General features: G+C 49.2%; 1 protein-coding gene across 2 annotated transcripts in view; it reads left to right on the plus strand.

Moving 5' to 3' along the window:
• The first annotated feature begins 1,027 nt into the window (after positions 1-1,027).
• The window catches only part of LOC135540241 (ras association domain-containing protein 5-like), a 46,590-nt gene continuing 34,123 nt past the window's right edge, over positions 1,028-13,494 (plus strand). For both annotated transcript variants that reach the window (XM_064966768.1, XM_064966769.1), the window contains exon 1: positions 1,028-2,570. In XM_064966768.1, the coding sequence (XP_064822840.1) occupies positions 1,610-2,570 (961 nt within the window). In that variant the 5' untranslated portion in view covers positions 1,028-1,609. The remainder of the gene's footprint in view (positions 2,571-13,494) is intronic.

The following is a 13,494-nucleotide window of genomic DNA, read 5'->3' on the forward strand; positions in this document are numbered from 1 at the left end:
CACCATCTGTAGCAGTAGTAATATAGTACAGTAGTAATATAGTACAGTAGTAATATAGTACAGTAGTAATATAGTACAGTAGTAATATAGTGCAGTAGTAATAGCCTACAGTAGGCCCATATCGAATTGTATTTAGTGTAATCCTTACTGTTAACTGCTTACTTACAAGCCCTTAACCAACAATACAGTTCAAGAAATAGAGTTAAGAAAATATTTACTATATAAACTAAAGTAAAAAGCAACACAGGAATATGACAAGGCTATATCCAGGGAGTAACCTACCAAATTTGCAGGGGGTACAGGTGTTAGTCAAGGTGTTTTGTAAAGTGACTATGCATAGATAATAAACAGCGAGTAGCAGCAGAGTAAAAAAACAAAGGGGGGGGGGGGTCAATGTAATAGTCCGGTGGCCATGTGATTAATTGTTCAACAGTCTTTGGGGTAGAAGCTGTTAAGCAACCTTTTGGTCCTAGACTTGGTGCTGGATCTGGTGACCCATGCCAAATCTTTTTCAGTCTCCTGAAGGGGAAAAGGTGTTGTCGTGCCCTCTTCACAACTGTCTTGGTGTGTTTGGACCTTGATAGTTTATTGGTGATGTGGACACCAAGGAACTTGAAACTCTCGACCCGCTCCACTACAGCCCCTGTAGTCCACGATCATCTCCTTTGTCTTGCTCACATCGAGGAAGAGGTTGTTGTCCTGGCACCACACTACCAGGTCTCTGACCTCCCTATAGGCTCTCATTGTTGTCAATGATCAGCAAACTTAATGATGTTGTTGGAGTCGTAGTTGGCCACGCAGTCGTGGGTGAAAAGAGAGTACGGGGGGACTAAGCACGCACCCCTGAGGGGCCCCAGTGTTGAAGATCAATGTGGCAGATGTGTTGCCTACCCTTACCACCAGGGGGTGGCCCGTCAGGAAGTCCAAGATCCAGTTGCAGAGGGAGATGTTTAATCCCAGGGTCCTTAGTTTATTGATGTGTTTAGTTTATTGATGTGTGTTGAACACTGAGCTGTAGTCAAAGCATTCTCACATAGGTGTTCCTTTTGTCCAGGTGGGAAAGGGCAGTGTGGAGCGCAGTTGAGATTGTGTCATCTGTGGATCTGCTGGGGCAGAGTGGGTCTAGGGTTTCCAGCATGATGATGTTGATGTGAGCCATGACCAGCCTTTCAAAGCTTGTCATGGCTATTTTTTTTACCTTTATTTTACTGGGCAAGTCAGTTAAGAACAAATTCTTATTTTCAATGACGGCCTAGGAACAGTGGGTTAACTGCCTGTTCAGGGGCAGAATGACAGATTTTGTACCTTGTCAGCTCGGGGTTTTGAACTTGCAACCTTTCGGTTACTAGTCCAATGCTCTAACCACTAGGCTACGATGCCGCCCCATAAATAGTGTAGTAGTAGGCTACTGTAATAGTAGTACAAATAATAATAGTACTGTAGTATTAGTATAAGTAACCTAGTAGTCGTTTAATCCCTGGTTAGTCTACACTGTAATGTAAAATCACTGAAAAATCCCTGGATTAAGCACACTGCCGCTTTAAGAGTGCTCGTCCCCCTGTGGCATTTAAACGCTTTCAGAATCGTCGTTGCAGATGTGTCACAATTCATGCCTGGCTCGCGCTTCAATTTAGTTTACATTCACCGCACACGCACCGATACACACACGTTATTAGGGCATTGTATTAGGAGCAGGGCAATGGCTTCAGCGAGTGTGGTAGGACCAAGACAGCATCGTCCTAGCCCAGACCAGGAGTTTTTCTTTAAGGAAATAACGGCCACCGGGAAGAAGAAAATAACGTTACCGAGGAAATATTCCCTGGAGAATATGGTGACCAGGAAGATATCGGTGAAGCGGGAGTGCGGTTCGGTGTCGGTCTTATCAGCAGTCACAGCAACCCCGCTAAACCCGTCCCTGACCCCGGCACACCAAAGAGCAGCAGCCGAGGTAGGAGGGGGGAATCCCGGGGTGAGAAGTGGGGCTCAGCCGGAGCTGGTGCCACGTAGCTTCGACAGAGAACGCGACAGCAGCAGGCCTGATTGTGGGCACACGGAGAGAGACACGACGGCGGCGAGGGAGGACACTGGTCAAAGCGGACGGAGGGCAAGCGGCAATGACTATGCCGATGACGGTGGGAGTTCACTGAAGACCGTCACAAATGTTCGGTCAAGCACATCCGCCAACGAACAGATAGCAGATGCCAAGTGTGACAGATCAAGCGCGCCCACAAACGGACACACTGGCGCACACTCACATCGGGACCGGCCAGTCAGGATGCGCGCATCCCACAGCCTCCCTGGTGAGACCACCGGGCCGGGTACCAAAGGGGACACCGGGGGGCCACCGATGGAGCGGTTGACACAGGGAAGGACAGGGGTCGTTAAATTCGCGCGCACAGAACCACACCGGAAGGAGGCCTGGTCAATATTTGCCTCCCAGGAGCAGGAGGACCCGCGCGTGCGTGCGGAGACAGGGGAGGGCCACCTGTTCTGGACCAGAACAGTTACTCAGGACTGGTGCGACGTTTGTAACCAGCCAATCAACGCCCAGCAGGCGCTCAAGTGTAAAAGTAAGTAGTAGGCTAAACCATGACAGTAGAGGAAATATTCATTTCCAGTTCTTCAGGAGGAAGGCGTAACTGTTGCTTTACTACAATATAATACAGATGGTTTGTGCTTGATTGCTTTTCTTTCACTTGGTGTGATATGGGATGATAGTGCAGAATTGCTTTGAGGGATGTGCTGTGACATCATAGTTTGAAGATGAGGCTTGGATATTGACCTCATACCAAGGTGGATACTGCTGGCTGTTGTTGCGTCTGGCTTAAATATGAAGCACACTATCAGGCCAGGACTAGACTAGCAATATACTCTTCAGAGAGAGTGAGAGAGCGTGACTTTGCCAAGCATTCAGAGCTGCAGCCAGCAACCTCCTATGGAAACCTCATTATCTTGTCCTCCCAGACTCGTCTCCCTGTCCCCCTATCCTCCTCCAGCCTCCCCACCCTCTCAGTGTCACAGCGTGATTTGCAAGCACAGCTTCAGGCATTAGCCTATGCAGAGAGACAGGAATGAGGGAGTGAGAGAGAAAGAGAGAGAGAGAAGGACAAAGTTAGTTTAGGAAGTCTAGAGTTATGCTTGTGTTCATGGAATATTAAGCTTGTGCATGTGTCAGTACTACTGTAGGTCATCTGCCATTGTCATATCTGTATGGGGTATTTTGGTCCCAGTTATCTTCCCATGTGTGACTGCTCTGGAGGGTAAGGGAGTGGCATGTTTGTGTCTGTATGTGTTTAAACATGGCTCAGGTGTCATCTAGCCCACATTCAATCCTACTGGTTCTCTATCACCACAGTTCTCTGTCACCACGGTTCTCTTTCACCACTGTGCTCTCTCACACACAACATCACTCTACTTTCTTCAATACACATAGCATCTTTCTGCTCTACTTCCAGTGTTAACAATGCAACAACAGTGAAGCAGGCTTTCATGGACTCCTCCACTCTTTCTGTCCTATGTAGGCTCCATGTCATGGTGCTAAGAGAGAACTAAAGTGGGGAGGGGAAGAAGAGAGAGCAAGAAAATGGAAGAGAATAGTAGTGTAAGAGAGAGTGGAAAGAGCGGTATAAACGAGAAGAAGAGTTGGCGATGAGGAGAAAGGAAACTAAGGGGGAGAGAGAGCACATGGAGAGGGCACAGGGAGAGGGTAGAGGGAGAGGGCACAGGGAGAGGGTAGAGGGAGAGGGCACGGGGAGAGGGCACAGGGAGAGAGTAAAGGGCACAGGGACAGGGCACAGGGAGAGAGCACATGGAGAGGGCACAGGGAGAGGGCACAGGGAGAGGGAGCTGGCACATGGAGAGGGAGCTGGCACAGGGAGAGGGCACATTGAGAGGGTAGAGGGAGAGGGTACAGGGAGAAGGTAGAGTGAGAGAGCACAGGGAGAGGGCAGAGGGAGAGTGCACAGGGAGAGGGTAGAGTGAGAGGGCACAGGGAGAGGGCACAGGGAGAGGGTAGAGTGAGAGCACAGGGAGAGGGCACAGGGAGAGGGCACAGGGAGAGGGTAGAGGGAGAGGGCACAGGGAGAGGGTAGAGTGAGAGGGCACAGGGAGAGGGTAGAGTGAGAGGGCACAGGGAGAGGGTAGAGGGAGAGGGCGCAGGGAGAGGGCGCAGGGAGAGGGAGAGGGCACAGGGAGAGGGTAGAGGGAGAGGGCGCAGGGAGAGGGTAGAGGGAGAGGGCGCAGGGAGAGGGTAGAGGGAGAGGGCGCAGGGAGAGGGTAGAGCGAGAGGGCGCAGGGAGAGGGCGCAGGGAGAGGGTAGAGGGAGAGGGCACAGGGAGAGGGTAGAGGAGAGGGCACAGGGAGAGGGGTGAGAGGGCACAGGGAGAGGGAGGGAGAGGGCGCAGGGGAGGGAGAGGGCGCAGGGGAGAGGGCACAGGGAGAGGGTAGAGGGAGGGCGCAGGGAGAGGGGGGAGAGGGCGCAGGGAGAGGGTAGAGCGAGAGGGCGCAGGGAGAGGGTAGAGCGAGAGGGCGCAGGGAGAGGGCGCAGGGAGAGGGTAGAGCGAGAGGGCGCAGGGAGAGGGTAGAGCGAGAGGGCGCAGGGAGAGGGTAGAGTGAGAGGGTGGAGAGAGAGGCCAAAGGGAGAGGGCAGAGAGAGAGGCCAAAGGGAGAGGGCAGAGAGAGAGGCCAAAGGGAGAGGGCAGAGAGAGAGGCCAAAGGGAGAGGGCAGAGAGAGAGGCCAAAGGGAGAGGGCAGAGAGAGAGGCCAAAGGGAGAGGGCAGAGAGGGAAGCCAAAGGGAGAGGGCAGAGAGAGAAGCCAAAGGGAGAGGGCAGAGAGAGAGGCCAAAGGGAGAGGGCAGAGAGATGATAGGTAAAGATAGTCAAGGACAAAAAGGGAAGGACAGAAGACAGTCAAGATAGAAGAGTATGGAGAGAGAAAGGGATGAGAGACTAATAGAAAGAGAGGGATAGTAGATGAGATGACCTCAGCCACCCGAGCCATGGCCTGTTCACCCCGCTACCATCTAGAAGGCGAAGACAGTACAGGTGCATCAAAGCTGGGACCGAGAGAGTGAAAAACAGCTTCTATTTCCAGGCCATCAGACTGTTATGGTCACCACTAGCCAGCCTCCGCTTAGTACCCTGCCCTGAACTTACTCACGCTTACTATCTGGCTACCACCCGCTACTCCACCCTGCACCTTATAATGGAGCCAGAGGGGATGGCTGATGTTTTACGTGCTCCCAACCAACTGTGCTATTTTGTTAGGTTTTTCGAGTTGTTTGTAACTTATTTTTTAAACTTATTTAGTACATAATGTTGCTGCTACCGTCTCTTATGACCGAAAATTACTTCTGGACATCAGAACAGCGATTACTCACCTCAAACTGGAATAATATTTTTTCTTTAACGAGTCCGATGTGAAGGATATACTGCTTCTCAGGAACAGGCCCAGATCCCCGTCATTTGCGTGAAGAAAAGACGGGAAAAAAGGGGTCGGAGGTCAGGCTGCCTTACGAGAATTCGTAGGCGATTGAGTAAACTCTCACTCCCATCTCTTCTATTGGCCAACGTGCAATCATTGGAAAATAAAATAGATGACCTACGATCAAGATTATACTACCAACGGGACATGAAAAATTTTAATATCTTATGTTTTGCCAAGTCGTGGCTGAACGACAACACGGATAATATAGAGCTGGTGGGATTTTCCATGCACCGGCAGGATAGAGAAGCTACAGGGGCGGGGGTGTGTGTCTATTTGTCAATGACACCTGGTGCACAATGTCAAATATTAAAGAAGTCTCAAGGTATTGCTCGCCTGAGGTAGAGTACCTTATGATAAGCTGTAGACCACACTATTTACCAGGAAAGTTCTCATCTATATTATTCATAGCCATCTATTTACCACCACAAACCGATGCTGGCACTAAGACCGCTCTCAACCAACTCTATAAGGCCATAAGCAAACAAGAAAATGCTCATCCAGAAGCGACACTCCTAGTAGCAAGGGACTTTACTGCAGGCAAACTTAAATCCGTTTTACCTCATTTTTACCACTATGCACATGTGCAACCAGAGGGAAAAAACTCGCCCAATTTTCAGTTTTTGATTTGTTAAAAAAGTTTGAAATATCCAATAAATGTCGTTCCACTTCATGATTGTGTCCCACTTGTTGTTGATTCTTCACAAAAAAATACAGTTTTATATCTTTATGTTTGAAGCCTGAAATGTGGCAAAAGGTCGCAAAGTTCAAGGGGGCCGAATACTTTCGCAAGGCACTGTATAACACTATCGTCCAAAAATTTGGGGTCACTTAGAAATGTCCTTGTTTTTGTCCATTAAAATAACATAGATTTGATCAGAAAAACAGTGTTGACATTGTTCATGTTGTAATTAACTATTGTAGCTGGAAATGGCTGATTTTTAATGGAAATGCTACATAGGCGTACAGAGGCCCATTATTAGCAACCATCAATCCTGTGTTCCAATGGCACGTTGTGTTAGCTAATCCAAGTTTATCATTTTAAAAGGCTAATTGATCATTAGAAAATGTGCATTTCTAAGTGACCACAAACTTTTGAACGGTAGTGTACATATATAGGATCCATTCTAGATCCATATAGTACATATAATCTTAATAAAATGCAGGTTATCTCATAGAGCAGTTTGGACTAGAAGCACTAATCCCTCTATATGTATTTAACGTGTGTGTGTGCGCGCGCGTGTGTGTTCCACATAGAGCTTCCACTCACTCCATCCACCACCACCACTTCCTAATGAACCTGACCGTGAGTGTTGCATTACAGCCATTTTGTGTCTGAGGGAAGCCCAATACTGTACAGTTTCTTACTTTAACCCTCCTTGGTCTAAAACTGCAACCTCACAAAATGATAGTGTTATCTTTTAATTAAAGGTCTCTAAAGTTGCTGTTGTAGAAACTCACACATAGATACATACCTACACACACTCTCTCTCTCTCCTGTTCTCTCTCTCTCTCTCCTGTTCTCTCTCTCCTGTTCTCTCTCCTGTTCTCTCTCTCTCTCCTGTTCTCTTTCTCTCTCTCTCTCCTGTTCTCTCTCACTCTCTCCTGTTCTCTCATTCTCTCTCCTGTTCTCTCTCTCCCTCTCTCTCTCTCGCTCCTGTTCTCTCTCTTTCTCCTGTTCTCTCTCCCTCTCTCTCTCTCCTGTTCTCTCTCCCTCTCTCCTGTTCTCTCTCTCTATCTCTCTCTCCTGTTCTCTCTCTCGCTCTCTCCTGTTCTCTCATTCGTTCTCTCGCTCTCTCCTGTTCTCTCTCTCTCTCCTGTTCTCTCTCTCTCTCTCTCCTGTTCTCTCTCTCTCTCTCTCTCGCTCTCTCCTGTTCTCTCTCTCTTTCTCCTGTTCTCTCTCTCCTGTTCTCTCTCTCTCCTCTCTCTTCCCTCTCTCGCTCTCTCCTGTTCTCTCTCTCGCTCTCTCCTGTTCTCTCTCTCTCCTGTTCTCTCTCTCTCTCCTGTTCTCTCTCTCTCTCCTGTTCTCTCTCTCTCTCTCTCTCTCCTGTTCTCTCTTCCCTCTCTCCTGTTCTCTCTCTCCTCTTCTATCTCTCTCTCCTGTCTCTCTCTCCTGTTCTCTCTCCCTCTCTCCTGTTCTCTCTCTCTCTCTCTCTCTCCTGTTCTCTCTCTCGCTCTCTCCTGTTCTCTCTCTCGCTCTCTCCTGTTCTCTCTCTCGCTCTCTCCTGTTCTCTCTCACTCTCTCCTGTTCTCTCTCCCTCTCTCTCTCTCTCTCCTGTTCTCTCTCTCTCTCCTGTTCTCTCTCCCTCTCTCCTGTTCTCTCTCTCTCTCTCTCTCCTGTTCTCTCTCTCTCCTGTTCTCTCTCTCTCTCTCTCTCCTGTTCTCTCTCTCCTGTTCTCTCTCTCTCTCTCTCTCCTGTTCTCTCTCTCTCTCCTGTTCTCTCTCTCTCTCTCTCCTGTTCTCTCTCTCGCTCTCTCCTGTTCTCTCTCCCTCTCTCCTCTCTCTCTCTCTCTCCTGTTCTCTCTCTCGCTCTCTCCTGTTCTCTCTCTCCGCTCTCTCCTGTTCTCTCTCTCTCGCTCTCTCCTGTTCTCTCTCTCTCGCTCTCTCCTGTTCTCTCTCTCTCGCTCTCTCCTGTTCTCTCTCTCCTGTTCTCTCTCTCTCCTGTTCTCTCTCTCCCTCTCTCTCTCTCTCTCTCTCCTGTTCTCTTTCTCTCTCCTGTTCTCTCTCTCTCTCTCTCTCCTGTTCTCTCTCCCTCTCTCTGTTCTCTTCTCTCTCTCTCCTGTTCTCTCTCTCTCTCTCCTCTCTCTCTCTCCTGTTCTCTTCTCTCTCTCTCTCCTGTTCTCTCTCTCTCCTGTTCTCTCTCTCCTGCTCTCTCCTCTCTCTCCTCTCTCCTGTTCTCCCTCTCTCTCTCCTGTTCTCTCTCTCCCTCTCTCTCTCCTGTTCTCTCTCTGTTCTCTCTCTCTCGCTCTCTCCTGTTCTCTCCTCGTCTCTCTCTCCTGTTCTCTCTCTCGCTCTCTCCCTGTTCTCTCTCTCTCTCTCTCCTGTCTCTCTCCTCTCTCTCTCCTCTCTCTCTCCTGTTCTCTCTCTCTCTCTCCTGTTCTCTCTCTCTCTCCTCTCTCTCCCTCTCTCCTGTTCTTGTTCTCTCTCTCTCCTGTCTCTCTCTCTCTCTCTCCTGTTCTCTCCTCTCCTCTCTCCTGTTCTCTCTCTCTCTCCTGTCTCTCTCTCTCTCTGCTCTCTCCTGTTCTCTCTCTCTCTCTCTCTCCTGTTCTCCTCTCTCTCTCTCTCTCCTGTTCTCTCTCTTTCTCCTCTCCTCTCTCTCTCTCTCTCCTGTTCTCTCTCTCTCCTCTCTCTCCTGTTCTCTCTCCTCTCTCTCCTGTTCTCTCCCTCTCTCTCCCTCTCTCCTCTCTCTCTCCTGTTCTCTCTCCCTCTCTCCTGTTCTCTCCTCTCTCCTCTCTCTCTCTCCTCTCTCTCTCTCTCTCCTGTTCTCTCTCTTTCTCCTGTTCTCTCTCCCTCTCTCTCTCTCCTGTTCTCTCTCTCTCTCTCTCCTGTTCTCTCCTCCATCTCTCTCTCTCCTGTTCCTCTTCTCTCTCTCCTGTTCTCTCTCCTGTTCTCTCTCTCTTCTCTCCTGTTCTCTCTCCCTCTCTCTCTCTCCTGTTCTCTCTCTCTCTCTCCTGTTCTCTCTCCCTTTCTCCCTCTCTCTCTCTCCTGTTCTCTCTCTCCTGTTCTCTCTCTCTCTCTCTTCTCTCTCTCTCTCTCCTGTTCTCTCTCTCTCTCTCTCTCTCTCTCTCCTCTCTCTCCTGTTCTCTCTCCTCTCTCTCTCTCTCTCTCCTGTTCTCTCTCTCTCTCCTGTTCTCTCTCTCTCTCTCCTGTTCTCTCTCTCTCTCCTCTCTCTCTCTTCTCTCCTGTTCTCTCTCTCTTTCTCTCCTGTTCTCTCTCGCTCTCCTGTTCTCTCTCTCTCCAATTCAACAGGCTTTATTGGCATGGGAAACAGATTTTTACATAGCCAAAGCAAGTGAAATAGATAATAAACAAAAGTCTCTGTCTCTCTCTCCAGGCGTTGAATCACTTTGGTCACTGCTTCCACAGGAAAACATGGGGAGTGACACTGCCACTGATTACACACTAGGCAGGCAGACAGACTGGGGAAATTTTAGCAGAAACTGAAAGGAAAGGATAAAGGGGGAGACCTAGTCAGTTGTCCAACCGAATCCATTCAACTGAAATGTGTCTTCTGCATTTAACACAACCTCTGAATCAGAGAGGTGCGTGGGGCTGCCTTAATCGACATCCACGTCTTTGGCGCCCGGGGAACAGTGGGTTAACTGCCTTGTTCAGGGGCAGAACGACAGATTTTTACCTTTTCAGCTCTGGGATTCAATCCAGCAACCTTTTGGTTACTGGCCCAATGCTCTAACCACTAGGCTACCTGCCTCTAACCACTAGGCTACCTGCCTCTGACTTTTATCTCCCTCACCAACTTTAAACATCTGCTATCTGAGCAGCTGCAGCTGTATATAGTCCATCGGTAAATAGCCCAACCAATATACCTACCTCATCCCCATACTGTTTTTATTTATTTACTTTTCTGCTCTTTTACACACCAGTATCTCTACCTGCACATGACCATCTGATCATTTATCACTCCAGTGTTAATCTGCAAAATTGTAATTATCCGACTACCTCCTCATGCCTTTTGCACACAATGTATATAGACTCTCTTTTTCTACTGTGTTATTGACTTGTTTATTGTTTACTCCATGTGTAACTCTGTGTTGTTGTCTGTTCACACTGCTATGCTTTATCTTGGCCAGGTCGCAGTTGTAAATGAGAACTTGTTCTCAACTAGCCTACCTGGTTACATAAAGGTGTTCTCAACTAGCCTACCTGGTTACATAAAGGTGAAATAAATCAATAAAAACCACTAGGCATCCATAGCAGAGAAAATAGGAGATCAACCCTCCTCCTCTTGCAGTGAGCCTGTTTATTTTGTCTGGTTGTGATGTCACTGTTGCCTTAGGTCTAACGAAGCTCTCTTCATTGGTAGCTAGTATACTGGTAGTTTATGGAGATACTCTCCCTATGCCCTCCCTAAAGTATAACCTGTCCCCTCACTTAGCCCACATATACCCTATGCCCTCCCTGTATCCTAAACCCTATGCCCTCCCTAAAGTATAACCTGTCCCCTCACTTAGCCCACATATACCCTATGCCCTCCCTGTATCCTAAACCCTATGCCCTCCCTAAAGTATAACCTGTCCCCTCCCTTAGCCCACATATACCCTGTGCCCTCCCTGTATCCTAAACCCTATGCCCTCCCTAAAGTATAACCTGTCCCCTCCCTTAGCCCACATATACCCCCTTACCCTGTGCCCACATATACCCCCTCCCTGTATCCTAAACCCTATGCCCTCCCTAAATATAACCCTAGTACCCCCTCCCTGTATCCTAAACCCTATGCCCTCCCTAAAGTATAACCTGTCCCCTCCCTTAGCCCACATATACCCTGTACCCTCCCTGTATCCTAAACCCTATGCCCTCCCCCATCCCCTACACAGTGCTGGCCTTGTCTTCAGCAGCAGCCATAGCAGTCTGACTGTGTGTTACTCTCAGAGCTCCTTTTGACTCCGGCAGAGGAAGCAGAGGGTGTTAATGGCTCTTATCTTCCTGTACACACATACCACTGCTACACATGTTTAATAAACCACCAGCCTAGCATATCTACAAATGTCTAACATGCCCCCTTCTGACCATGCTAGTCTCGTCTGAGCACAGAGTTCAACATTGGGCCAGGCAGGCAGACATGTTCAACGTTTGTGCAGGGATGTCAGTCATAGAGAGACATTAGAAACTTTACAACTTAATTTTCTTGATGCTGCCACCGCGCTTTCTATTCACCCCTTCATGAGGACTTTATGGCATGGTTAGGGTTATGGCTAGGGTTAGGGTAGAGCCAGGGTGTGCACATGGAGCTAGGGTTAGGGTAGAGCCAGGGTGTGCACATGGAGCTAGGGTTAGGGTAGAGCCAGGGTGTGCACATGGAGCTAGGGTTAGGGTAGAGCCAGGGTGTGCACATGGAGCTAGGGTTAGGGGGTAGAGCCAGGGTGTGCACATGGAGCTAGGGTTAGGGTAGAGAGGGTGTGCACATGGAGCAGGGTGTGCACATGGAGCTAGGGTTAGGGTAGAGCCAGGGTGTGCACATGGAGCTAGGGTTAGGGTAGAGCCAGGGTGTGCACATGGAGCTAGGGTTAGGGTAGAGCCAGGGTGTGCACATGGAGCTAGGGTTAGGGTAGAGCCAGGGTGTGCACATGGAGCTAGGGTTAGGGTAGAGCCAGGGTGTGCACATGGAGCTAGGGTTAGGGTAGAGCCAGGGTGTGCACATGGAGCTAGGGTTAGGGTAGAGCCAGGGTGTGCACATGGAGCTAGGGTTAGGGTAGAGCCAGGGTGTGCACATGGAGCTAGGGTTAGGGTAGAGCCAGGGTGTGCACATGGAGCTAGGGTTAGGGTAGAGCCAGGGTGTGCACATGGAGCTAGGGTTAGGGTAGAGCCAGGGTGTGCACATGGAGCTAGGGTTAGGTTTAAATAAATATGGTTTAAGATTTCAAATATTAGTTGAACTGTTATGGCTGCCATGGGATGAGGGTTACCAGGGTGTGCACATGGAGTGGGTTGTCAGGGTGTCACATGGATAAGAGACTCCTATATAGGGTGTGTGTGCACATGGAGCTAGGGTTAGGTAGAGCCAGTGTGTGCACATGGAGTGTGTTTGTGTGAGCCAGGGTGTGCACATGGAGCTAGGGTTAGGGTAGAGCCAGGGTGTGATGGAGTTCTCCTGGAGCTAGGGTTATGTGTGACAGATCTGTGGGGAGTTTTACTCAGGTTATATTTAGGGTGCACTTGGCAGGCCCTGGGACTGCTCTAAGGTGGCTTGTGGAGACGGCAGTGTGTGTGCAACTGCCTCATCTTAATGGGTGTTAGAGAAAGGAGGAGTGGGCACACATGGACAGGGTTGTTTACACACACACACAAAGAATAAGGAAATAGTTTAAAACAGAATAGTTGAACTGTTATGGCTGCTGGGATGTTCAGCAGTACATGGAGAGATGGTGCTATTGATGATATAACTGGTGTCATAATCATATAATCTATATTACTCATGCTGTTGCAGATGAGTAGGTAATGTATGTATATATAGGTGTGTGTGTGTGTGTGTGTGTGTATTAAGTGGCTGCTGTGTACATGATGGTGCTATTGATATAACTGGTGTGTATATTACTCATGCTGTTGCAGATGAGTAGGTAATGTATGTGTGTGTGTGTGTGTGTGTGTGTGTGTGTGTGTGTGTGTGTGTGTGTGTGTGTGTGTGTGTGTGTGTGTGTGTGATTTGATGAAGGCTGGTACATCCTGTGCCTCCAAACTCATCAGGCTCAGAAGTAGGGCAGGAAAAGTCCCAGCAACCCTCTCGATGTCTTCTCCAGGGCATATTAATAGCCGATGGAGTGTGTATCATATATACCAAGATATGCACATACACACATACAGACACACACATACAGACGCACACTCACACATACAGACACACACTCACACATACAGACACACACACACACATACAGAGAGCTGGTGCGATGCATGTCACACAGTAAAAAGATTTACCACCGTTTCTGTGATGTTTTGTGGTGAATCATTTCACTTGCCAGGCTGTGATATACACACAGGAGAGAGAGAGAGAGAATGGCGCAATTGGAGGAGAGAGGGCGCGATTGGAGGAGAGCGAGGGAGAGAGGGCGCGATTGGAAGAGGGCAAGGAAGAGAGAGAGAGAGAGATGGAGCAATTGGAGGAGAGCGAGTGAGGGAGAGGGAGAGATGGCGCAATTGGAGGAGAGCGAGCGAGGGAGAGGGAGAGATGGCGCAATTGGAGGAGAGCGAGGGAGAGACAGAAGGAAAGGAGGCAGTGGAAGTTGAGACAACATTTGGGAGACAGTATCCAACACTGCAGTGCTCTGCTCTAGCAT

This window comes from Oncorhynchus masou, chromosome 5, assembly GCF_036934945.1.
Source record: "Oncorhynchus masou masou isolate Uvic2021 chromosome 5, UVic_Omas_1.1, whole genome shotgun sequence".
NCBI classification, from domain to species: Eukaryota; Metazoa; Chordata; class Actinopteri; order Salmoniformes; family Salmonidae; genus Oncorhynchus; species Oncorhynchus masou.